Source organism: Salarias fasciatus, chromosome 4 (genome assembly GCF_902148845.1).
Source record: "Salarias fasciatus chromosome 4, fSalaFa1.1, whole genome shotgun sequence".
Classification (NCBI taxonomy): Eukaryota; Metazoa; Chordata; class Actinopteri; order Blenniiformes; family Blenniidae; genus Salarias; species Salarias fasciatus.
In genome coordinates, this window is record NC_043748.1 from 26,067,589 (window position 1) to 26,094,643 (window position 27,055).

Here is a 27,055-nt window from a genome sequence, read left to right on the forward strand (position 1 = left end):
AGAATCAGTCCGGTGGACCAGACCCAGCACTGATTCAGCACTGACATGGTTTTAACAAAAAACAAAAGTAGGGGTGGTTGGCACTTCTTCTGTGACTTCATGGCAACACCTTTGACCTTTGACCTTTAACCTTTGACCAATCTCACTTAAAGCCCTTTTCGCACTGACTAAGGTTTTTCCTTGAGTCTGAATTCTTGCCTGTGTTGTACGTCGCTTTGGACAAAAAAATGAAACAGTAGAAGTGCCGAACTTCTGAGAAACATGACAGTGAACTCAACAAGACGACGTTCCTGAAGAGCTGAAACACATCTGGACCACAGGCAGGCTGTGGAGCCTGCGGCCCGGGAGGGCGGCTAATGCTATGGTGCTAACAGTGGTGCTAATGCTACAGTGCTATCATGCTAAGTGAACGGTGATCTCTGGACAAGGAGAAAAAACAAAACAAGACAAACAGACGTGGAAACGTGAGACGGAAGGTTTGGTTTGGGCGGATCGGGATGATGAGACTCTTTACAGAGGAACTCAGGAAACTCTGGTTCTCTTCATCTGAGCCGAGTCTGAACGCTGAGCAGTCCAGAGACAGAGACACAGAGACACAGGGACACAGGGACAGAGACAGAGGTAGACTCAAACTTCATCATCACTCCAATGACAAAATTACTGAAATTAATGACAAATCCTGGTTTCATGATGCTGTGGGGCGGCGAGCAGTGTCCAGAAGACTGGAGGAGAGGAAGAGGAGCAGACTGGAGGTGATGAAGAGGAGCAGAGTGGAGGAGAGGAAGAGGAGCAGACTGGATGAGTGAGTGAATCTATGGTCTGACAGTGGGATGTGTGGAGACGTGGATGTCAGAGGGTTAATTCCTTCACTCTCAGCTCCTCTTTCATTTCTGCAGAAGAGAAATATTTTAACCCATAAATATCAGTCAGTCAGTCCAACTTTTTTACCCCAAAATTCCTCCTCTGTGAAAACCGTCCATGTCACCAAGTGACGGATCAGCTGCAGTCTGCTCCACTGCGCCACCTGGTGTCTGCATAACACGGCCCGTTCAGAAGGCTCCGGGAACGGAATAAATGAAATTAGTGGACCTTCAGATTCACATTTTGTATTTTGTTTTTACTGTATTTTAAACTTTAATAAATAATGATGTGGATTTATCAACTTTAATGCAATAAGTGTTTAATAAATGTGTTTTATGAAGGAAAAGCAAGTCAGCATCTGTGTCAGTGTCCATATAATACAATACAATACAATACAATACAATATAATAATATAATATAATATAATATAATATAATATAATATCATATCATATCATATCATATCATATCATATCATATAATATAATATAATATAATATCATATAATATAATGTTAATGATTAATCGAATATGTATGATATGATTCAGTTTAATTTACATTTTTAATTCAAAATGAAAACATGTTCACAAGCTGTTGCTCTTTTTCTGTTCTTGATTTTTCTGCATGATGCGAGAGAAGGATGCAGAGAAGGATGTAATTACTGTAATGATGATGATGATGATTTACTGATGACTGAATAATTTCTACACTCCAAAATGTAGAATTTTTAATTTGGCATTTGATATATTAAAAAGGGGGGGTTTTTTTTGTTTTTTTTTGTTCTATTTGGAAAAATTTGCTGTATTCTGTAACTGACCTACAGAGAAATAGGTGTGTTTGTGTGTGTGTGTGTGTGTGTGTGTGTGTGTGTGTGTGTGTGTGTGTGTGTGTGTGTGTGTGTGTGTGTGTGTGTGAGAGAGAGAGAGAGAGAGAGAGAGAGAGAGAGAGAGAGAGGGAGAGACTGGTGACTCTTCCTCATCAATAAAACATATTTATCACAGAAACAAACCAGAAAATGTTTTCTCTGTAATTTCTACACTTTGATCCTGCTGCCGGGTTTGGCCCTCGGGCCGCAGGTTTCCCTCCTTCGCTTTGACAGTCAGATCAGATCATTAGATTAGATTAGATTAGATTTTAAAGTGTCACGTGCTCACAGAGCGGCAGCTGTGTCAGTCTGCAGCGGCTCCCAGGCGCCACCTGCCGGCCGAAACTGAAGCTGCACCAAGGTCCGCCACAGTCCTCAAACCAAAGAGTGGAGGGAAAAACAGATTGCATTGCTTATAAAACACCCAAAGTAATATGTGGTAGTTTTAATAATCCAGCAGATTTTAAAATGCTTCTAAAATCATATTTATTCATAAGACAGCCCTTCATCTCATATATAGGACATGATGTCGCTGCTGTTAAAGGATGACCCTGTGAGTGTGTATCGGTCTCCACTTGTTTGTGTTATCTGGATTTTTCTTTCTACGGCGACTGTAACAAAGTCAGCGTTGGATTTTCTGCATGTTCTGAGTGTTTCTCCCTCAAAGGAAACAGCTTCTGCTTTCATTTTAACATCCTTCAGTCGTGTTCATGAGCGTTTCAAACCCATTTAAATAAAACATGATCAAGTGTGAAAGAATCCCAAGCATCTCTGTAGTTATGGAAAGGAAGATTCCTCGTTTGAGAAAAAGATCAAAAATTAGGGTTTTTAGTTTACTTCCTGATTACCCTCCAGTGAATCATCCAGTCCAGATGTTTGTGATCATCTGTCACTTATAGAAGCATGGCGGGTAAATACTGGAAACACTAAAACTCTTGAGAAAAGAGCAGAACCCACCAGAGAAACCGCAGCGCTGCTCGAATGAAGAGGAAATGTAACGTTACTCAGTTTCTCTGTGGAGCTTCTGCACTGCAGCAGGAACACCGCCAGGTGGCAGTGTCACATCACATCAGTCTGAGAGGAGCAGCAGGAGCACTGGAACGACTGAAGCCTCAGGAAGAACCAAAGAGAGAGGGTTATGGGATGGATGGAGGATGGATGCATGGATGGATGGATGAATGAATGAAGGATGGATGGATGGATGATGGATGGATGGTGGATGCAGGGCCGGCGATCAGGCTGGGCATCCGGGGCACTTGCCCAGAGCGCCGAGCCATAGGGGGGCGCCGCTGTGACGGCCCGTTTGAGCAGCGCGCTGCTTGGCTTCGCTCCCTCGCTCGCTCGCCCCCCCCCCCCCCCCCCCCCCCCCCGACAACTTTCGGCGACACTCGGCGGCCATTTCCCCCCCCCCCCCCACCGCCGCTCAACAACTCTCGCAGCGCAACTCTCCGCGACACTACCTCAGGCTGCTCGTGTCGGCCTTGCCCAGGGCGCCTGAGAAGCCCGCGCCGGCCCTGTGTGGATGGATGGATGGATGGATGAAGGATGGATGGATGGATGAAGGATGGATGGATGGATGAAGGATGAATGAAGGATGGATGGATGAATGAAGGATGGATGGATGGATGGATGGATGGATGGATGGATGGATGGATGAAGGATGGATGATGGATGGATGAAGGATGAATGAAGGATGGATGGATGGATGGATGGATGGATGATGGATAATGTATGGACGTCCATGACGCTGCTCAGAGAGCTCCTCCCCCGGCCGGAGCCCCGCCCCGCCCCGCCCAGCGCCTCGTCAGCGGGGCTCTGCTCCGCCTGCCGGTGTTTAGAATTAGCTGGTGTCCGTGTTAACTTGTGACCAGCAGATGTAGAAACCTGACTGAAACTTGTAGTGGTTGTAGTGAATGTCGGCTTTCTACAGTTACAGTAAATTTATCAGTTCAGAGTCTTTAGAGAGTCTGATTCTAACATCTGCTGTTTTCAGCATGTGTTTAGACAGAATTCCGCCGTCACTCGCTTCCATGGGAACCAGTTAATCCAGAACACTCGCCGGGTGGTCACTTGTAGTTTCTCAGCCACCGTCCGGTTCTTGTCCTGTTCCCTGCTTCCTGTTTCTTGTCACGTCATCATGTCACTCCGTACAAGTGAACGCATGAAAGAACCAGTCATACCCCGTTTCTTCCGCTCTGCTGTCAGGCAGCGTTTATATGAGACACAGAGGGGATTGTTGATCGGTGTAGACCTCCTCCAACAGTCGGATCAGAACTGCAATCCTCTCCGAGTGAAGCGGATCCTGTCAGTGTTTATATGAACCGCGACAGTCCACTCCACCTACAGTCTGATCATACAGGAGCATGGAAACATGACCGAGAGAGGAGAGGTCATCTGGTGGGTCAGGGGGAGGAGGTCCCCTCCGACCACTCCTCCACCCACTACACCGTGAACTCCACCCACATCAGAGTCGCCTGAAGGGGGCAGTACTGAGTCTGCAGAACATTACTGCATGTCTTCAGTCCAGAGTGAAGCCATGAGGCTGATGGAACAGTCAGAAACCCTACACTCCTGTGTGTGTGTGTGTGTGTGTGTGTGTGTGTGTGTGTGTGTGTGTGTGTGTGTGTGTGTGTGTGTGTGTGTGTGTGTGTCAACACAGTCTGATTGAACATAAGCTGTTGTGTAGAATAAAACAAACTGTGTGTTTCCAGGTTTTGAAGCCATAAACATGTTTTTTTCTCCTGACTTGATTTAAAGTCGTAACAAATCTTCAATAAAACTTGAAAAAACAACTGAACAAACGACTGGTGACTGTGATTGTGTAATCACACACTCACACACACTTGGGGAGGAGTCTCTGGCTCTTTTTAAAGCTCCTCCCTGCCAGCGGCTCTCAGAACTGTGAAGCTGTCACACTGAGAAGCTCGCCGCTCCGCTCACACACACACTCACACACACTCTGAACGGAGGTAAGCTGCTGTCTCCCAGTCCGATGTGTCCTCTGGGTTCTGTCTTCAGCAGTCATGAAATGTGTGACCCCACCTTGTTGCTGACCTTTGACCTGTGATTCAGCTGGACGGCTCCGGGCTGAGAGTGGAGAATCTAAAGAGAAACCTCGAAACAGGAAGTGACAGAAGGCTGGAGTGAGGTGAGTAGATGGGCTGAAAGGTCGTGTTGGTACAGCTGACCTGGTCGGTCCCTGCAGTGACTCCTCAGCTCCTCACAGCTCCAGGTTTCACTACAGGACAGGAAACACTCGTCTCCAGAGACTGGTGTGTGTTTGCCTCTTCGTGTGGATGTCATGAGTTTTTAACCCAGCAGAGAATCTCTCATCTGTTCACCTCTGAGGTAAAAAGCCTCCATGTTTTCCTGTCAGTCTCTCCAAGGAGGCTCCATGTGTTCAGCTGACTGAGCATGACACTGCTGATCCACTTCCTGTTTCTAAACCCAGAAACTCTTTCACTTTGTGATCTGGGTCAGACTGTCCTGCTAGACTCAGACCGTCTTGTTACAGTCTGACTGTCCTGATACAGTCTGACTGTCCTGTTACAGTCAGACCGTCCTGCTACAGACTGTCCTGCTACAGTCAGATCATACTGCTACAGTCAGACTGTCCTGCTACAGTCAGACCGTCCTGCTACAGTCTGACTGTCCTGCTACAGTCAGACCGTCCCGCTACAGTCAGACTGTCCTGCTACAGACTGTCCTGCTACAGTCAGATCATACTGCTACAGTCAGACTGTCCTGCTACAGTCAGACCGTCCTGCTACAGTCTGACTGTCCTGCTACAGTCAGACCGTCCCGCTACAGTCAGACTGTCCTGCTACAGTCTGACTGTCCTGCTACAGGCTGACCGTCCTCACACAGTCTGACCGTCCTGCTACAGTCAGACCATCCTGCTACAGTCTGACTGTCCTGCTAGAGTCTGACCGTCCTGCTACAGTCTGGCTGTCCTGCTACAGTCTGACTGTCCTGTTACAGTCAGACCATCCTGCTACAGACTGTCCTGCTACAGTCAGACCGTCCTGCTACAGACTGTCCTGCTACAGTCAGACCGTCCTGCTACAGTCTGACTGTCCTGATAGAGTCAGACCGTCCTGCTGCACTCTGACTGTCCTCATAGAGTCAGACCGTCCTGCTACAGTCAGACCGTCCTGCTACAGTCTGACTGTCCTGCTACAGTCAGACCGTCCCGCTACAGTCTGACTGTCCTGCTACAGTCTGACTGTCCCGCTACAGTCAGACCGTCCTGCTACAGTCTGGCTGTCCTGCTACAGTCTGTCCTGTTACAGTCAGACCATCCTGCTACAGACCGTCCTGCTACAGTCTGACTGTCCTGCTACAGTCAGACGTTCTGCTACAGTCAGACCATCCTGCTACAGTCTGGCTGTCCTGTTACAGTCAGACCATCCTGCTACAGTCAGACCGTCCTGCTACAGTCAGACCGTCCTGCTACAGTCAGACCGTCCTGCTACAGTCTGACTGTCCTGCTACAGTCAGACCGTCCCGCTACAGTCAGACTGTCCTGCTACAGTCAGACTGTCCTGCTACAGTCAGGCCGTACTGCTACAGTCTGACTGTCCTGATACAGTCTGTCCTGTTACAGTCAGACCATCCTGCTACAGACCGTCCTGCTACAGTCTGACTGTCCTGCTACAGTCTGGCTGTCCTGTTACAGTCAGACCATCCTGCTACAGTCAGACCGTACTGCTACAGTCAGACCGTCCTGCTACAGTCAGACTGTCCTGCTACAGTCTGGCTGTCCTGTTACAGTCAGACCATCCTGCTACAGTCAGACCGTACTGCTACAGTCAGACTGTCCTGCTACAGTCAGACCGTCCTGCTACAGTCTGACTGTCCTGCTACAGTCAGACCGTCCCGCTACAGTCAGACTGTCCTGCTACAGTCAGACTGTCCTGCTACAGTCAGGCCGTACTGCTACAGTCTGACTGTCCTGATACAGTCTGTCCTGTTACAGTCAGACCATCCTGCTACAGACCGTCCTGCTACAGTCTGACTGTCCTGCTACAGTCTGGCTGTCCTGTTACAGTCAGACCATCCTGCTACAGTCAGACCGTACTGCTACAGTCAGACTGTCCTGCTACAGTCAGACCGTACTGCTACCGTCTGACTGTCCTGCTACAGTCTGACTGTCCTGATACAGTCAGACCGTACTGCTACAGTCTGACTGTCCTGCTACAGTCAGACCGTCCTGCTACAGTCAGACTGTCCTGCTACAGTCAGACTGTCATGCTACAGTCAGACCGTACTGCTACAGTTTGACTGTCCTGCTACAGTCTGACTGTCCTGCTACAGTCAGACTGTCCTGCTACAGTCAGACCGTACTGCTAGTCTGACTGTCCTGCTACAGTCTGACCGTCCTGCTGACTGTCCTGTTACACAGTTCTTGGTTATCATGGTATGTAAAATAAACCAGCACTGGGTGAACGTGTGAGACGAGTGGAGTGAGACGGGCGGAGGAGTAATACATAAGGTGGGGGAGTGAGATGGAGTGTAGGAGTGAGACAGTGTGGTGGGTTGAGGCGGGGTGGAGGAGTGAGCTGGGGTGAAGGAGTGAGACAGGTGGAGGAGTGATACGTAGGGTGGAGGCAGGGTGGAGGAGCGAGCCGGGTGGAGGAGCGAGGCGGGGATTCAGACCGATGTGTCTCTCAGCAGGTGGAGTTCTGAAGCAGCTTCACGGAACTCCACGACTTCCTGTTGTTTCAAAATAAAAGGCTCTGCTGAACTTCCTGTCCTGATGAGACGTGTCGGCTGTCCTGACGGGACGGTGTGTTTCAGGAGTGACCTCTGGACGGATCTCTGGCCAGACCCCCGTGAAGGAGACAGCCGGGGACGTCCCAGCATGCTGTACCTGAAGAAGTACCTCACGGAGGGGCTGGTCCAGGTGGCCATCCTGCTGAGTCTCTGGGGGGTCCAGGTCCAGGTGGGCCTGGACCCGGACCGGCCCCCCTCTCTACATGAGCTGCTGCTGGGCCAGACCTCGGCGCTGACTCCCGCTCGGCACCGCCACCTCTGGGACCTCCACCCGAAGAGCGTGGACCTGGATGGCTTCTTCACGGCCCGGAGGCTGCTGGGCTGGGTCCGCTCGCTGGACCGGCTGCAGGTGAGACCCGTCCCCCGGCGTGCCGGGTCGCCGCGGCCCCCGGTGACCGACCCGTCTCTGCAGGTCCCTCACGCCGAGGTGGAGGCGTGGCTGGTCCAGCGGGAACCCGGGCCCCTCCCAGACCAGCCGTCCCCCCTGGACAGACCTGCTGATGGGATCCACAGGAACGTCCAGGCCCGAGCCGCCCAGGAGGAAGACGAGGAGGAGGAGGAGGAGGAGGAGGAGGAGGTACGGAGTGTTTCACTGACGCTCCGGCTTCAGCATGCTAGCATGCTAGCATAGCTGCTGGGGAGTTCACCCACACTGAGCCTGAGCTCATCTGAAAGTGTGAGTCAGACGCCGGTGATTCACCGGGAAACCTGTGAGCCGCGGCAGAGCGGCTGTAACACCGTCGCTAGGCAACGGAAGCAAAACACAGCGTCCTGTTCAACAGCGAGACGCTACAGCGTGAATAACGAGGCAGGAAATGAGCAGGCGGAAACTTTAAATCTGACATGAACAAGTCTGAGGAATGTCTTCAGGGACGCACCGGGACAGCAGGACCAGAACCGGACTGACCTGAAGCCGCTGCTCCGTCAGGAGGGTGGGGAGGTGGAGGACAGGTGGAGGACAGGTGGAGGACAGGCGGAGGACAGGCGGAGGACAGGCGGAGGACAGGACATACAGTACATGATGGGACCATCCTGCCTGCTGTCAGGACAGACATGCCTGGTCAAGCTTGGTCCATGTAACCCACACACACACACACACACACACACACACACACACACACACACACACACACACACACACACACACACACACACACACACACACACACACACACACACACACACACACACACACACACACACCCCGGGCTGGCCTATTTCTGGAGGCCTGTCAGCTTCACTCTCAGACATGTTGAAAACAAGCCGTTCAGGACGGAGCGGCTCTGGTGTCCCCGGCTGGAGCTGGAGACGTTCAGAAAAACAGTTTCACACTGCTGGGTCACCTCACACACACACACACACACACACACACACACACGCACACACGCACGCACACACACAACACTGAGATTTATGATGATAGACGGACTGTACCATATATAAATAGCTCACATACTGCTCCGCATGCCCCCCCCCCCCCCCCACCCACACACACACACACACACACACACACACACACACACACACACACACACACACACACACACACACACACACACACACACACACCCCACACACAGTTATAGTGAACTTTCATCAGGGCTGGAATCAGACAGCAGCTGAAAACAGGAGTTTTAAATTTAGTGTCATTTTACTGTGTGTGTGTGTTCTCTCTCTGTCACACACACACAGCGTGCCCCTGGCCTTGTGACCAGGGTCTTGTTTTGAAACCTGAGCGTTCCGACACGCTGGCTTCGGCCGCTCTGAGACGAGCCTTGTTTACCCTCATCAGGTCTCACGGCATGGAAACTGCTGGACCCACGTGCACGAGTCGCTGACGTGCACGAGGCGCTGTCCAGAGCAGTCCCACCCGGGCTTGTTATGCGCCTCATCCAGTGGGGGTGGGGGGCTGCCGCCACCTCGCGTCCCTCATGTTGTGTGAATGCTCTATTGTTCCATGAGTCCACTGGGGTCAGGGTCAGGATAATGTCTGATGGTAACCGCCCCCCTGTCAACAGAACATTTGGGATGGCCACTCGGCGCCCCTCCTGTGCACTGCGCCCGAGGCGGCCGCCTAGTTGGCCTATGCCCAGAGCCGGTCTGGTCCGGAGACCGGCGCTGTGGCGTCGACTGAGGCATGCTGGCATGCTGGAGGCGGCTCCTCCGGGGGGCGCCGCAGCAGTTCAGGGGAGGCGCGGCGCGAAACCACAGAAGAAGTTCTCAGTGTAAACCAGGCTGTGGCCGGGGCAGTTTGAGGCCGCTGCCACGGACCGGCGGCGGGATTTCAGAGAGCAGGGCTTTATCCACCTGACTCTGACGTTAGCGACGCCACAGGGTCCAGAGCCTGGAGCGCTGCGGTTCCACCGCTCGCCCCTGAGCAATACAGGGACTCAGTGACTCCCAACAGAAGAGACTGGCGTGCAGTGCCACCCTGTGACCAATTTTCAGTTCAGGATTCTTAAGTCTTTTCATCAGACCAGAAGTGAGCTCCCGTTAGAAGATCCAGAGAGACAGAGGGGGTGTGTGTTCCTCAGCATCAGGGTGTGTGTGTGTGTGTGTGTGTGTGTGTGTGTGTGTGTGTGTGTGTGTGTGTGTTGGGGGGGGGCTCCAGGGCACTGGGTTTGTGGGTTTCAGACCGCCGGTCTGCATATGTGTCCTGGCTGGCCAGCTGCTGCCGGGCTGTGGTTCTCCTATAAGCCCCCAGTCAGGTCAGGATAAGGGTAAAGCTATTCTGGGCCCTGCTGTCTGTCTCTGGGTGGAACAACACACACTCTGGGTGAACAACACACACTCTGCGTGAAGCAACACACACCCTGCGTGAAGCAACACACACTCTGGGTGGAACAACACACACTGGGTATTGGTTCCAGGTTCAGGTCATGGATCAAGGTTCAGGTTTAGACCCTGGGTCCAGGTTCATGTACTGGGTTTAGGCCCTGGGTACAGGTCCTGGGTTCAGGTTCTGGGTCCAGGTTCAGGTCCTGGGTTTCGGTGTCTTTTCTGACCAGACCCTCGTCTGTGTTCCTGCTCACAGCAGGGGCTCCATCGCCATGGCTCTGTTGTGGAGCGAGGAGACGGAGGGCTGAACAGAGGAACCAGGACAGAATGTGGACCAGAAGGCCCCTGTGGGCTAACGGAGACCGACGCGGACCAGGTGAGGGTCCAGCGTTGACGTGGAGGTGTTTCCTGAAGCTGTGGAGTGGCTGAGGGGAAGCGTCCGGTCCGTGGCCTCAGCAGAGCTACCTCTGATTCCTGGCCGTGAAACCAGAGCTGGCCGGCCACCGCTGCCCCGGAATAGGTCAGAAAGGGAGACGGGCCCCAGCAGCTGAACCACAGAGGGTCTGGTTCTCCCAGACACCGGTGGAACAACCACCGACTTGACCCATTTCAGTCAGGTTTCAGATGCGACCACTCCACCGAGACGGCACTCCTATCAGTCACTGAATCTGACAGGCTGACGAGAGCTGCTGGACAGTCCTCTGTCCTCCTGCTGCTGGACAGTCCTCTGTCCTCCTGCTGCTGGTCAGTCCTCTGTCCTCCTGCTGCTGGACAGTCCTCTGTCCTCCTGCTGCTGGACTTCTCTGCTACCTTTGACACTATAAAGCATCAGATCCTCCTCTCCTCACTCTCTGACCTCGGCCTCTCAGGTTCCGTCCTGTTGTGGTCCAGGTCCACCTCACAGGCAGATCCTTCAGAGTGTCATGGCGAGGGGAGGAGTCCAGGTCACATGGCCTATCACCAGGGGTCCCTCAGGGGTCGGTGCTTGGCCCCTTACTCTTCTCTCTGTACACCACCTCACCTGGTGCAGTGATTCGCTCCCATGGCTTCTCCTACCACTGTATGCTGACGACACTCAGCTCTTCCTCTCTTTTCCACCTGACGACACCACAGTCTCAGCTGATCAGCAGGTCTGGCTATCTCCACCTGGATGAAGGAACGCCACCTTCAACTAAATCTAAGACTGAACTCATGGTCTGTCCAGCTTGTCCATCTGTCCAGCCTCAGATCAGTGTCCAACTTCACTCCAGCCTACTTGTACCACAAACTCAACCAGAAACCTGGAGGTCATGACTCATGAGCAGCTGACCTTTAAGGTTCACGTGGCCTCAGGTTCTAGATCTTGTCGTTATGCCCTCTACAACATCAGAAAGATCAGACCCTTCCCGACCCAACAGGCTGCACAGCTTCTGGTTCAGGCTCTCGTGATGTCTCTCTTCTGGCGGGTCTCCCTGCAGGTCAAATCAAACCTACAGATGATCCAGAATGCAGCAGGTCTGGTCTTCAACCAGCCCAAAAGAGCTCATGTCACTCCTCTGTTCCTCTCCCTTCACTGGCTTCCAGTTGCAGCCAGAATCAAATTCAAATCTCTCCTCCTGGCTTACAAAACACGTACAAGAACGGCTCCGGCCGACCTGGACTCCCTGATCCAGGTCTACTCTCTACCTGGAGCTTCCAGCCCAGCACGACTCTAAACCTCCAGCCAGACTCTTCTCCTCTGTTGTTCCCAAATGGTGGAACAAACTACCAGACTCTGGTTCTGCTGAGTTCCGTTCGACTTTTAAGAGACAATTGAAGACTCAATTGTTCAGAGAACACCTAGGAACTGAATCCCACTTCACCTTACGGGTAGAATAAGTCAAGTGGTCCAAAACCCAGCACTTACTTAGCACTGACGAAGTTGACAAAAAAAAAAAAAAAGGGGGGGGGGTTGGGTAGTTAGCACTTCCTCTGAAACTGGATGGCAACTCCCTTGACCAATTGCACTTGAAGCAATTGAAACATTTACTAAAGGCTTCTTTCTTATGCCTGAATTCTTGCTTGTGTTGTACGTCGCTTTGGACAAAAGCGTCTGCTAAATGAAACTGTAGAATTGTACAAATAGTTAAATGGATCATCCACGGCTGGAGAAAAGAGCCTCGTGATCCAGAAAACCGGTCCCTGACGGAATGAGACCCTATGAAGCCATTAAAGGTTTGAATCATCAGAACTTGGCCTCTTTCATCGTTTACTAGCTGACAATGTGTCAGTTAGTCTAACAGGTACAGCTGAAGGAATCTAGAAAAGATTCATGATAAATGTCCCGTCTTTCAAACATACAGAAACGATGAGCTTCCTGCGTCTGGGGAGACCTGCGGAGTGTGTTGATCACTTCTTCCAGCTCAGCCAGCAGCTCAGGATGAGGTCTTCAGACTGGTCTCATGGTTCTTTGACTGCTGTCAGGCCTGGTCTCCAGGTGGTCCCGTCCTCCTGTCTTTAATGCCACAACGTTCTTGTCCAGGCGACCTGTCTTATGGAAGCTCACATCCTGGCTGAAGGGGTGAAGTTCTGGATGAGGATGAACTTTAGAGTGTGGAGCGGTTCGGTGGTCCAGGGCTCAGGCCACCTCATCCTGGGTTCTGCTCTAGTCAGACCTCAGAGCCAGGGACAGGGACAGGGACGAGGACGGGGACAGGGACAGCTGAAGGTCCCAGTGTCTCTGCCTCTAAACCAGCGTCTTCTGTCCTTCTCCAGGCGGCGGTGTCTCTGCAGGAGTGCTTGCGGTTGCTGGAGGACACATGTCCCTTCCCAGAGGACCCGGAGGTTTGGCTACACACACTTCTTCTTCTATTCTTCTCCTTCCAGCAGATGCCAACATGTGTCCCCTTGTCTTAGTTAGGTGAAGCTGGTGACAGGAGGGAGGATGTGCAGCGTCGGCCTGCAGACCGGTACGCCCCCCTGCGCCCCCCCAGGCCCTCTGAGACCTCCTCCATGGACCTGGAGCTGCACTGGCAGGACCTGCTGTCCATCCTGGAGCCGGAGGCAGGTGGAAGGACGGCGGAGGAAACCGTGGAGAGTTTAGAGCGATTGTGACTTTTTCCACCGATGTTCTTCAGAATGCGGATGCAGCGGTGGAATCGCTTCACCAGCGCTTCGACTGGAGATCATCAGGGAGCGGTGGAGGCGTCGGACCGGAGCTCCTGACGGCGGAGGACAGCAGCGTCTCCATGCAGCGCCTCGCTGCTCAGCACGGTAACTGCGCTCCGACAGCTTTCACCTGAGACCTGGTCCACAGGCTTCAGACCGCCACTGGCTGCTCAGCAGGTTCTAGTCCTGATGAGGAGTGGAACGAAACGTCCTCCACCCAGAGTCAGGTTCAGAATTTATGGAAAGTTGCTGAAAATGATTCTGAGCTCTCTTGTTTCTGTGATTCCTGTGAGGAACCTTCCTTCTGTGTTTGGATTCTGAGCCGCCCCCTCTTGGGTTTCAGGTTTTGTGGGTCCTCCAGCAGCGGCCCTGCTTGGCCTCACTCCCAGTGCAGAGCTGGAGGACCACAGTCCTCTGGACACAAAGACCTCTTTGGATCTCCTCGGCAGCCCCCCAGACCACACAGACCTGCTGGAAGAGGATCTTCCTCCAGACGACGGCCCGTTTCAGATGTGTCTGCTAGCGGCAGAAACGCCGCCATGTCTTCCTGACGTCAGTCCTTCCTCTGCTCACGGACAGAACCAGGACCAGGACCGTCCTGCCTCTCCTCCCAGTGTTGTCCTGGCCGAAGCGGATGCTGGAGAGGATCTTCCTCTCATGGACCTCCTGGAGGACGGGTCTGTGCTGGACCAGATGAGCCTGCTGGATGCTGCTCTGGAGGGAGGATTCAGTCTGGAGATGGAGGCCAGCCTTGAAGAGGAGCGGTACCTGGAACACCGAACGACCCGGGAGGACCGCAGAGGCCAGGATCAGGCAGAGAGACGTCATGAAGGTAACGTCTCGGAGGACACACTCCTGTCTCTGTCCTTCTGTCCTTCCTCTGAAACTGTCTCTGGCTCCCTGTTGACAGATGCGGAGAAGGAGGCAGATTCAGACTCGGGTCTGTCGCTGGACTTCAGCCACAGTCCTGCTTCTCCATGTGTTTCTGAGGCCTCCACCTCCTCCTCCTCCTCCTCCTCCTCCTCCTCCTCTTCCACCTGTATGTCAGCTGGAGGAAGTCCCTTCACAGAAGAGGAAGAGGAGGAAGCCGTGGAGAGCGTGGCGGGCTCGGACATGGAGCTAGAGATGAGGATGAAGCAGGAGGAGCTGGAGGAGGAGATGGGGGCGGTGGGCGGAGGATCTGCTGAGCAGCTCTTCACCTTCAAGCCTGGAAATCACAAACTGCTTCAGCACCTCCCCTGGACGGAGCACGTCGGTCACGACCACACGTACCCCCAGCCCTGGTCTCCTGTGGCCAAGACGACCAGCAGCCACGGCAGAGCGGCGGCCGCCCGGGACGGCGCCTCGCCGTACCGCCGCTCCGTCTCTGAGTCCAAGATGTGGAGCAGAGACGAGCGGCGTGCCCGAGCCCTCGGCATCCCGTTCTCCAATGAGCTGATCGTCAACCTCCCGGTGGAAGAGTTCAACGACCTGCTCACCAAGTACCGCCTGGACGAAGACCAGCTCAACCTCATCAAAGACATCCGCCGGCGGGGGAAGAACAAGATCGCCGCCCAGAACTGCCGGAAGAGGAAGCTGGACGTGCTGCTGGGGCTGGAGGACGACGTGTCCGGGCTGAGACGCTACCGCTCACGACTGCTGCGAGAAAAAGAAGCAGCCCTGAGGAACCTGCAGGAAATGAAGCTCCGACTGGGAACGCTGCATCAGGAAGTGTTCTCCAGACTGAGGGACGAGACGGGGCGGCCGCTGGACGCCGCAGAGTACCTGCTTCACTTTGGACCCGACGGCGCCGTCGCTGTGGCTTCACGTCAAAACCAGGCAGAGCGTCCACCAACCGGGAGGAAAGACGGCAAAAAGCCCCGGGACAAGAGGAAGTGAGCCATGGACCAGAGACACTGAAGACCTGCTTCGTCCAGAGTGTAGGGAGGGCCGAGAGTTGCTTTACAAACGGTGTGATGCTCACAGAAAGGGAGGGAACGACGACGTGGTGGTTTTCTCAAGAGGACTCCAAAACCATGAAACCCTCAAAGAAAAGGCAGAAAGACGAAGGTCTGCAGGAAGGACGAGAGATCAGAGAAAACCAGGACTGAGAACAGAAAACTTCCTCCAGGAGGCTCTGCTTCTCACCGAAACCAAGACTCTCAGCAGGACAGCGTCAGGTCTGGCATCTGGGCTATACTGCTGGGACCGGCGGCTCCGAGGCCTGGGCCTGGTGATCCGGGACCGGGAGCCCGGGCCTGGTGGGCTCACTGTATCTGTTTCAGGATCTCCAACAAAGAAAGACTTTGAAGAAGCTTGAGTGGAGTTAAGGTCCTGGATCCTGGAGGTCAGGGATCCCAGACCGACTCTGGACGGGTTCACAACAGAAGAGAAGCTCAGGAGGGGGGCTGCAGTGAGGAAGACCCCCACAGGGTGGGGACACGATGCTGAGCTGGTCTGTGAGTGAACTCGTTCCGGTTTGGTTTAGAGAGGAACGTTTCCAGGACGAGCTCAGACCTCTTCAGACCGGAGTCCAGGCTGCTTTCAACTGACCGGATTCAGCTCCGTCTGCAGCAGAGGACGTCGACCTGCTGCACCACTACGAACCCACCACACCAGATTCACCGGAGAACACCGTGCTGTCTGCTGTTCAACCGTCTTAGAAAAGCTGCATGGATGAGTTTTAAAAACAGCGCTTTGTACGAGACGGTGTGTTCTCAGGAATAACTGGCTGCTCCACACACTCTGGTGGTATGTGGCCTGGAGTCATGGGGAAGGGGTGTGTGTGTCTGCATCAGCTGCAGTTTTCAACAAGCTGGGACCTGAAACTTTTTGAAATAAAATACTTTGTAAAACAAGCGTCTTTAAAATGTTTTCAGCCTGAACATTCAGCAGGAGCTCAGCTGATGGAGCTCAGTGAGGGTGGAGGAGGGCCTCCACCCTCAGAACAGTTACCTCCAACCACAGCCAGGCCCACTCCTAATGAAATGGAGAGAAAAACAAACACCGGAGTTCCAGAACAGAAGATCTGACTGAGTCCGAGTGACTGAACCAGGACCAGAACAGCAGCACTGACTACGTTCACATGCAGTCAACATTCCGGTAGAGGTCAATATTCTGGTTTCTGAAACATTTGGAATAAACCGTTTACATGTTCAAACAGACACCGTTACTCCTGTTTACATGATCAGTGGGATCCGTGGGGCTCTCCCCATCCAGCCCACGGAGCACAGACGACGGCATGACACACACCGCGTCATTTCTGTACACAAGTTGTATTTTATTTTAGTATTGATTTAAAGTTACTGATATTTGCACAGTTCACCTTTCATAGTTAATAGAACATTATTGTGTTTAAAAAGATGTTTAATTCACCTGCATTTCTACTTCACGCCACTAGGTGTGCTGTTTGCATCTCAACATTACTTTTACAGACACCACAGAAGAAGAAGGGCCCTGCAGCTGGGCTCTCTGCTTGTTGTTAGAAAAGACAGATTTCCCTCTGCAGAGCGTTCAGGCTTCCTACAGCTGTGCTCGGCTGTTGTCTCTTGCCATCAAAATTCAACTGAAAATACAGAACAGGAATAGAAACAGTTAATAGAAGAGTAAAATTCTTTGAATATCAGCTTTAAATCAGATATTTGAAAAGTTCACGATTGAATTTTCAGCTGGATTCTCTCCAGGCCCCCTAAACAAAGCCGGATTGAAGACCAAACTATACAAAACCGTCGGTGTCAAATGTTTTCCTGAATGGAGATGGTTCAAGACTCCATTTAAATGTAGCACTCAGGTTTATTGGATCTTCGACCCTCCACCTGTCTTCACACCAGGTCCAAAGAACAGCGTGACAGAAAGTTCGGTCCGGTCAGAGCAGACCTGGAGTCCATTCAGGTTCATTTGACAAACGCAGAAGAACAAGTTCTTATGAAACAAAACCTTTATTGGCCGAAACAGTTAAAGTCGATGAGCTGTGAACAGATAACATGGCAGGAGAAACGATAAACATGCAACAGGGACAGCACCGACTGCACCACTACATACAGAGAGAAGCTAAAGGGCCCACCTGGGAGCTGCCACCGGGTCCAGGGACCGGGACCGGGCCCCAGGGACCAGGGGCCAGGGACCGGGACCGAGCCCCGGGGCCAGGCGGAGCCACGTGGCCCTGCAGACGGCAGCGCTCCAGGTGTGCCAACAGGAGGATGCTGGGTATCGTACAGGAGAGGCTCACTCCGCCGGAGACATTCCAACACTGATCACAGCAAAACAAGACGGCAGGACGCCTCCAACACACTGCTGTCCTCAGCGTGGCCCGGGCAGTGCCATAAACCAACAGCTACAAAACACTTGTGACTGTGTGTGTGTGTGTGTGTGTGTGTGTGTGTGTGTACACTCTCCATCGTCCCCTCAGGACAGTTTAAAAGCAGCTGTGTCCAACACACTGCAGTGGTGAGGCGGTCTTCACTGTCTCATTTGACGCAGTGAGGACGGCCCCGGGCCTGGGTCCGGGCCTGGGTCTGAGGGGGTCTAAAAGGGGGGTCGTACCTGCTCACACCAGATGGTCTGATGATCTGTTTCTCCGACTGAAGTGAACTGAGAGCCAGCCAGACCTCTGGGCTGAGGGGCGAGTGAGGGTCGTCTACGAGGACTGGGCCGGGACAGAACGGGTCCTGAGAGACCTCCTGAACAGGGTCAGTCAGGGGGGCTGTCAGACATTCAACACTGCTGCTATGGAGCTGCCTTCCCATGCTAGTGGTTGGGTTCTCAGGGGGAATGCTAAAAAAACAAAGGCACCAATTCCATGGAACACCGCCTTCTGGTTGGAGGATTAGAAAAGTGGAGACTACATATCGAGATACCTCTGCAAAAGAATTTACACTGTCAGTCAAGATACAGGCAGGAGCGCGGTTCAGGAAGCGGGTGGTGTTCCTGCCCCGGCCCCCCTCCCCTCCCCAGGTCTTCAGTCCTTCTTGTCTTCCTCCTTCTTCTCCTCCTCCTCCGTGGGGTAGGAGTGCCATGTGAGGCGCTCCTCGTAGAAGGAGATCACCACCTGGGGACACTTGACGTTGGCCTCCTTGGCCGGCACCAGATCAGCCTCGTCGGAGTTCTTCCTGTTGGATGGGGGGGGGGGGGGGGGGGGGGGGGGGGGGTCAGTTCACATCCCGTCACCTCAGACAGCTACGACATATGTCCAGACGGTGTCCAGACTACAGGTCGACCGATATGGGTTTTTTGGGGGCCGATGCCGATGTTTCCAAATTTGGGCAGCCGATGCCAATATGCATAGCCGATTTTTCCAATTTGATATTTAGGCTGATTTTTTAATGAAAATATATATATCACATTTTTGTGAAATGCAGCAATTTCTGGGCAACTAAAAGAAATCTATTACAACAAATCATGTCCAGTCCTCTGAACATTTATTCAGCTTTCAAAACAATGAAATATGTTGTCTGAGTAAACACACAATGTAACAAGTAGTAGTAAAAATTCACACTCTTCTGAAAGTGTAAAAAAGAAATTTAAACTTTAATGTAATTTGAACAAAAGTAGTCAGAAACAAGGCTGTAAAAAAAAAAGCCATACATACAAATAAAAACATAACTCCGGTCATGCATTATGTGGAGGAATTTGCGGGTGGCTGATACATGCTTCAGAAAAAGCCCCATGATTGATTATTTACTCTTTTATTGACTCGCGCCATTTCCTCCTGTTTACTTTGTCCTGTTGTTAACTCCAGTAGTGGTGTGTTCTCACCAACAGGGTTGAACACGCACAAGTAAAGTCAGCTCAGACCAGCTAATCTCTTACGGCTAAAACGTATCACAAAGTAGCATTTGAAGTTAACAATATGCAGGGTTCAGCCAGACCTTTTCAGTCCGGGCGCCCTGCCCACGCTAAATTGTGCAGCGACCGGACAACGGAGAAGAAGAAGAATAAAATAACTCTCCGACGGTCGAACACGGCAGTTAGCAGTGTTAGTACCGCGGCACGACGCACTCCCCGGCCAAACTTTTTTTTCTGCAGTAAACACTGATAAGCTGCAGACTGGAGCCACAGAGCCACAAAAACGTTGAAATGTTCAACTAATCCATTCTTCATTGCAGATGCAACAGATGCACGTTTTTCCCACAGCTTGGATTCCACCGGGCACACTCCGCTCTGACGTAACTGAATGCAGCAGCGTGCCACAGGGGTCCTTTCTTGAGCGGCAGCTTTAGCTGCCCGCACATGTGCCTGATCAAAAATTGCGTCATTTTGTACAACGGATCAAAAACCGGCTTTTTAAAAGAAAATACGGTCGATGGCTGATGGAGAAAAATGTCCAAATATCGGCCTAATATATCGGCCGGCCGATAAATTGGTCGACCTCTAGTCCAGACATCTGTCTTCAACTGCTGCTCCTGATCCTGACTGGACCAACGTGTCTCAAGGTCTGTCTACTGAACCAAGACGGCGTCTCGGTCAGAGTCCTATTAGAGGAACACTTCAGAGGAAAGTCTCTCTGAAACTCTGGAGACGAAAAATCAGCTGATGAATCGGCCCTGCTGTTAGTTCCTGACAGTTTAGACCGTCTATCAAAGTCTGGTGGCGGTGGAGGTAGAGAAAACTTATTCATGTGATGAAACTGGTGGCTGGATGGCATGGGGCGGGGGGGGGGCGGGGGGGGGGGGGCGGGGGGGGGGGGGGGGGGGGCATGGACAGAGATGCAGGCTGGATGCAATCGACCCGGTGAATTCCCGGGTCAGCTTTCTACCGGCTTTTAGTGGGAGGGACACATCCAGGAACTTACATGATGACGTCAACGCAGCGCGGCTAAGTTAGCGAGCTAGTTGTTGTTTCTGGACACAGCGTGAGATTTCCTTCGTCAACATGACCCAGCAGTGGCAAGAGAGCGAGACCAGAGAGCTTCCCCTGATCCGTGGGGAAGAGGAGATTCGTCTACAGGTAACAGGGACTGTTTTCCGCTGCATTGTTTACTTTCATTTTGCTCCGTCGCGCTGATGATGTCATCAACGTGGGACACCATCAGCGCGGGAAAACGCAGCGACACGGCTCGCCAGGAGGAGGTGAGACGCGGGTCTGCAGGTGGTGGGAAAGGAGTCTAAAAAGGCGATAGTTAGCGGGTCTCAGACACGGGTCGACCCGCTAGTTGCAGTGGGAAAGAGGTTTATGTGTGGCTTTACAGTGTAAACTTTACACTGTCTTTACAGCGTAAACTTTACACAGTGCAAGCCTTTACAATGCAAACCTTACAGTTTGTGTGGCTTTGCAGTGTAAACTTTACACAATGTGTGGCTCTACAGCGTAAATTTTACACTATGTGTGGCTTTACAGCATAAACGTTACACTATTCCAGGCTTTACAGTGTAAACCTTACACAAAGTGCGTACCTTTACAATGTAAACTTTATACTGTGTCTTTACAGCGAAAACTTTACACTATGTGAGGCTTTGCAGCGTTAACTTTACAGTATGTCAGGCTTAACAGTGTAAACCTTACACAATGTGTGGCTTTACAGTGTAAACTTGATACTGTGTCTTTACAGCGTAAACTTTACACTATGTGAGGCTTTACAGCACAAAATTTACACTATGTGAGGCTTTACAGCACAAACTTACACTATGTGAGGCTTTACAGCACAAAATTTACACTATGCGAGGGTTTGCAGCATAAGCTTTACACTACGTGAGGCTTTACAGTGTAAAATTTCACTATGAGAGGGTTTACAGCATAAACTTTACACTGTAAAGAAGTGTTTTGCAGAGGAAATTAGTACAACACAAATTATCATTATTACTACCTTAGCCACTTGCGTCAATCAGCTATTAGCTTAGTTACTGGTGTCAATAATCTCTTAGCTTTTTAGCTTAGCCACTGCCGTCAATCAGCTGTTAGCTTATTAGATTAGCCACTAGTTACTGGCGTTCATATGACGGTGAGGTCTGGTCAGGGTTTGGTAGTTTGGTGGCTTGGTGGTGCAGCTCTAGCCTCCACCCTCTCCACAACCGGTTTTCACCTGTTCTTGTCTCCGGTGTGGGTGTGTCATGCGCCATGGCGCAGTGTGATGACATCATCACTTCAGAGTTCCCGGAGAGTTGCTCAATCTACCCGGTTTACAGACATTTAAGTGATGCTGACTTACTAAATTTACATATATCTACCACACCATAAGAGAAATGAGCTTCTGTCATGGCTGCATGTCGGCGCCCCGCCCGCTGCCGTTATATGGATACGGGAGGATCTGATTATCTCCGAACCAACTGCAAATCACACGAAAGTCGGGTGAGTAAATGTTGTTTTGAATGTGAAATAAGGTCCAGATTGTAAAAACGACCGTTCCGCTTTAAAGACCCCCGATAGAAACACTCACCATTTCATGAGGAACATGAGCTCTCCACTGGAGTCCGTCGCTCCGATGATCCTCTCTGGCTGCAGACCTCGACCGAAACCACGGGCCTTCTCCCCCTGGAGACACAGGACCACAGGGGACAGGGTCAACGATGACAGGAGACATGGACATGAAGTGTCTAGAGGACCAGAGAACAGGAACGTGGTCTGACCTCGTCCTTCTTCCTCTTGCTCCCTCGCTCCTCAGAGTCGGCCGTGGCCTCGCTGCCTCCTTTCCTCTTGCTGTCCTTCTTCTTGTCCTCCTTCTCTTTGTGCTTGGACATGTACTCTGCTATCAGGTCGGGACAGTCCAGGTTCTCCTCCGGCTCCCAGGTGTTGTCCTCACTGCAGGTGAAGACATGAGATCAGGACGTTTTCAGCTCTGTCCCACGTGGACACAGAGGACTTCCTGGGACAGCAGAGCTCAGTATCTATGTGGTCCAGAAGCTAAGGGACCATGAGGCGTGCCTCAGGGCCGTGATTGGTCCACACACCACAGCTTGTGTAAACATGAACAGCTGATGACTCACTCTGAGAAGCCCTTCCACTTGAGCAGGAACTCCGCCTTCCCCTTCACCACCCGGCGGTCCAGCACCTTCTCCACGACGTACTCCTCCTCTTCCTCCTCCTCCGCTGCAGCTGGAGGAGCGGCGGCGCCTCCTGCTGGCGCGTCTCCCGCCGGTGCAGCGGCTGCCTCTGGAGCTGCGGCCGGCTGCTCCTCCTCCTCGCTCTTCTTCCCCTTCTTCACTGCTAAGGTCGCCATCTTGACGTGCGAGGGCGCTCCCTAGAGGACCTGGGGGGAAACACAGCGGGGTGAGAGGAGCTCTGCAGCTGGTCCATTCGGCGACTTCGCTCAACGCTCCAGGAAGACGTTCTCCAACAGATACTGTGATTTTGACTGGAGTCTCTTCTGTAACTCAAGCTCAGTGTTCACTAGGGCTGCACGATTTTGACAAAAAACCTAACTGCGATTTTTCTGACGATTAATGCGATTGCGATTTGATTTGCGATTTTCACATTTTAGTCTTTCAAATGCAGAAAACCGCTAAAATTATGGTCGAAAGAAATTCTTGTTACTTTTCCATGGTCTTGCTCAAGTTGACACATAAAATAACACATAATGTAAACTAACTTGACAAAGCTTCAGGCAGCGGCAGCGAGACGCCGCCGTGCTGTCTGCGTCACGGCTGAAAACAGAGTGCGTTGTTTCAATGAAATAACAAAATAATGAAAACCCAACGCTGTCCAAATCGTAATTCAATCCTGGTCTTGCTTGCATGGTTCACAGAAAATTACTTAGACAACAGTTTTCAACGTGAAATAAATGGAAATTAAAAACCAGAACCGCAAATAGGCACCACTGTGAAACCAACTTCAGCTCGCAAAAAAACAAAAAAAACAAAAAAAAACTCGCCAGCCTCTACAGATAAAGGGTAAAATAATAATCCTTATTGCTGTAATATTCTTAGATCACAGTCAGGTCAGTAATCCTGCTCTGGGTCGTCTCCCTCACAGCTTCATGTTTTCATGGAGAGAGAGAGAGCATCACATGCTGGATGAAGGCTGAGCTGTGGGGCGATCGGGGGAGAGAGAGAATAACCTACGACGTGTCGACGTTTCTGTAATGTGTAGAGGTGAGTTTTCAGGTGTTGGTACAAATTAGCCGTGTTTCCTCTGGATCTGGCTGCCTACTGAACGTCGTTTTTTTCAAACTCAAACCCAGAGTCCAAACAGCTGAGCTCCAGTTCCTTCTGACACCAGTGGCTCCGCCCCCTCTCCTGCTGTCATCTCAGTCGTTTTCACACCGAGAACGAGTCACACTGAAAACTTTCTGCTCCTCACAACACCGCAGAGCACACTGCAGGGTTTGTTGTTAGCAACCTGACGCTAGTTAGCTGCAGCAGTGCAGTGCAGACATACTTGCTTCCTGTTGTCATTTCTGATTGGCCGGTGGCTCGGGTTGCACCGATACCATTTTTTGGTTGCTGATACCAATCCCGATACCTGGCTGTGTAGCATCGGCCGATACCGATACCCTGCCGATACCACGCTTCTCCTAATTGTCAGGAACTGTCAGTCCTCTGCCTCGGCCACCAGGTGGGGGCAGTGTTGCTGTTTTTCCTCCTCCTCCTCGTTTCTGTTCTCCCCATTTACTACATACCGTATTTTTTGGGCCACAAGACGCACCGGAATATGATAATGTAACATCCAGCAGCATGAAGGGAAGATGAGTTGGATTCTTAAAGCTGGTTTATTAAGCTTCAGAACTTACTGTGGTTGGAACCACGGCAACACTACAGCAACACTACAGCAAAACTACAGCAAAACATCCATCCATCCATCCATCCATCCATCGCTGATCCGGACCGGGTCTCAAAACAACAGTCTTAAGAAATAAGAAAAAACAGCTGAGAGGCGGCTCTCTCTCTGCTTTTCCAACACGCACACATGCTGGCTTCCTGGCCCCGCCCCCTGCTCCCTCTCAGCCACTCACGCCACAGCGGTGCATTCAGGTTACTTGAAAACATAGGAACTCACACAACTCAATATACTGGTTAATAATTACGAACTACATCAAAGATGCTACAAAAGTAAGTTCGTAATTAAATAATAAGGCGAATTAAGCAACGCCATCGTGGGATCCTCCTTTGTTGTTGTTTTTCGGCAGCTTGTGTTCCAGTGGTGTCACTACGGCCTCTTGATGCTACCATCGACCACACTGCAGCCTCCTGACTCCCGCGGCTGCGCGGTTCATACAGAAAGCAGCGCAGAGGACGTGGAACGATACTGATTAATTAAAACAGCAACTTATTTACTGCGGACAGCAGAGCGGAACGACACACTTCATGTGGAATGTGGCAGTCAGCCTGGACCTGTACCTCCAGTCAGCTCCTGTTGCCGCTCGCCGCTCCGCCGGACCTGCTCCTGGAGCCCCGGCAACTTTCCTGACTTCACCGGGGACCGGGGTTAAACTCCAGACTCAGTCTGCTCCTGCGGCTGGAGACCAGCTTCATCTCACAAAGACTCATGATTCTAATAAAACTCCTGTTCTGCTCTTCAGACTCAGATCCAGGCTCTGTAACAAGACCTGATCCTCACAGGGATGTAAAATCATTGCTATCATTCGCTGAAAACACAGATCACACAGCGTGAATGTCGAAGAATGAATGAATCCACACGGCGGTGCGTTCAAGTGCAATATGAAAGTCAGAAAATGGCATCGGCGTGTTATTTGTGAGTACTCGCCGATACCGATACCAGCGTTTTAGTGCGGTATCAGGGTCACTTCCGATAGCAGTATCGGTGCAACCCTAACGGTGGCCCTGAACAGAGACTGGAAGGTTTTGATTGGCGGATGGGTCTGTCACTCAAATGCCTCAGCCCTGTGCGGTTCGGTTACCGCAGCAGTTAAAACCTCAGTTTCGATGCGGTGTCGGTTAATCGTACAGCCCTAATGTTCACCACGAAGAGTCAGAGGTTTCAGACATGACAGGAAATTACAGCAATGAATCAAAATGTTACAGGATACTGACTCTGATGGACGGACGAATAAAAAGGAGGAAATTCTTATTAACTGGATTTATGGTAGGAAAACATGCATCCCTATTCTTTAAAGGGCTTTATTACAAGCCAAGGACTAAAGATGGACCAGGTGACCCTCCTCACACTGTGACCTGTGGATAGGCCCCGCCCCCAAATAAATGAACCAATAACATTCAACTACGAACTGCTTGGGAAACACCCACTCTGGCTTTCTCTGCATGTTATCATGAACTCCACAGAGGTCAAAGGTGAAGCCCTGGCTGCTGCTTCCTGGGCTTTTTAACTCATTTGAGACCAAGAAACGTCCAAACCAGGAGCCTGAAGAGGACAGAGCTGTCCCCCGCCCCCCTCCCTCCCAGGAGGTACACCAGAATCGAGAGCTGCCCCGCCCCCCTCTTCAGAGGGCCATCCCTCTCTGCAGCCTCCACCTCTGAGCCTGGCTCTGCAGGTCTCTTCCTTCCCAAAGGGCCTGCTCGTGTGGACCTGAGCCCGGACATGACTGCTGTGCGTCCTGCTCTACAGATGGAGGAGTGTCCTGGAAGGGGTTGGGGTTAACCCTCTCCATAAGAGAGGCACGATGAAACTTGGCTGGCGATACGATGATATATTGCAATATATATGTTGTCATATTCTGTGTAGTCAACTTAAACATTAAAACCCAGACAGCCGGTGATACTGATCATTCAGAGGGCACTGAGCCAGAACTACTGGAGTGAACCGTCTCAGTGAGTGAGCAGCAGGAACCTGCAGCAGGAACGGCTGACTCACAGCCACTGAAACACCAGGTGGAGCTCACCGTTCCATCAATAAACCCACACATCGGGCAGCTGGGTTCCACCACATTACAAGCTTTATCCTCTCCCCAAAGATGGCAGCACAATCACCACTTTCCCATCAAAACACCTCACTTCAACACACACACACACACACACACACACACACACACACACACTACCAGCTTCGGTCTGAAGGCAGACAGGAATAATACATGTGGAAGTTCAACACGTTAACTTCCAGCAGGACGACGACCATGAGGAGTGAGGAGGCGTTCATCTCCACGAAGTCTGGACCCGCTCACATGGTCCTGCAGGCTGGACCCGCTCACATGGTCCTGCAGGCTGGACCCGCTCCCATGGTCCTGCAGGCTGGACCCGCTCCCATGGTCCTGCAGGCTGGACCCGCTCACATGGTCCTGCAGGCTGGACCCGCTCACATGGTCCTGCAGGCTGGACCCGCTCACATGGTCCTGCAGGCTGGACCCGCTCACATGGTCGTGGTCCGGTACAGACCGGGTGAACACTGTAAACCAAGCCGCAGCCGCAGACCAGACGGTCTGTCCGCGCGGCCTCCGGCCCTCCGGACCCGGATCCAGCCTGCAGACGGAGCGGATCCGGAGGGACCGGACCGGACACTTCACCGTGCTCGTGCGTCCAGAGGGCAACATGGCCGCGAGCTGCAGCCCCCCGAAGCCTTACCTTTACAAAGCGGCAGGAGGCTGGCTGGGCCCGACGGGAAACGCTCCGCTTCAGGCTCGGCTGAGACGAGGGGGACACCGGGGACACGCCGACGGCCGCGGGGGACACGAACAGCGGGGGATGGAGCTCTGCTTCGCCGCTCGAACGCACACAAAAGCCCGAGAGCCGCGTCGCTCAGATCCCGCACCGAGCCCGTTCTGCCCGCCAACAGCAACACCGGACGTGACGTCAGCGCGGACGGCGCAAGGCACCACGGGAGATGTAG

The 27,055-nt window shown here is 52.1% G+C and overlaps 2 protein-coding genes across 3 annotated transcripts; one reads left to right on the top strand and one right to left on the bottom strand.

The window, feature by feature from the left end:
- Positions 1-4,630: 4,630 nt before the first annotated feature.
- LOC115387282 (endoplasmic reticulum membrane sensor NFE2L1-like) lies at positions 4,631-16,303 on the top strand. Of its 2 annotated transcripts, XM_030089943.1 has the most exons (10): positions 4,631-4,695; positions 4,799-4,874; positions 7,526-7,850; positions 7,914-8,078; positions 10,536-10,655; positions 13,013-13,081; positions 13,154-13,300; positions 13,375-13,510; positions 13,749-14,237; positions 14,316-16,303. In XM_030089943.1, exons 3-10 carry the CDS (start codon positions 7,590-7,592, stop codon positions 15,281-15,283), a joined length of 2,355 nt encoding a protein of 784 aa, XP_029945803.1. In that variant the 5' UTR covers positions 4,631-4,695; positions 4,799-4,874; positions 7,526-7,589; the 3' UTR covers positions 15,284-16,303. The 2 variants fall into 2 exon arrangements, with proteins under 2 accessions (XP_029945803.1, XP_029945804.1); XM_030089944.1 differs by lacking the exon at positions 10,536-10,655 and having other exon boundaries at positions 14,316-16,302.
- Positions 16,304-17,306: 1,003 nt separating this feature from the next.
- Positions 17,307-27,012, bottom strand: LOC115387649 (chromobox protein homolog 1-like). The gene is made up of 5 exons (XM_030090456.1): positions 26,791-27,012; positions 22,303-22,565; positions 21,946-22,117; positions 21,756-21,850; positions 17,307-18,492 (listed from the first exon to the last, which is right to left on the bottom strand). Exons 2-5 carry the CDS (start codon positions 22,533-22,535, stop codon positions 18,342-18,344), a joined length of 651 nt encoding a protein of 216 aa, XP_029946316.1. The 5' UTR covers positions 22,536-22,565; positions 26,791-27,012; the 3' UTR covers positions 17,307-18,341.
- Between the last annotated feature and the right edge of the window lie 43 nt (positions 27,013-27,055).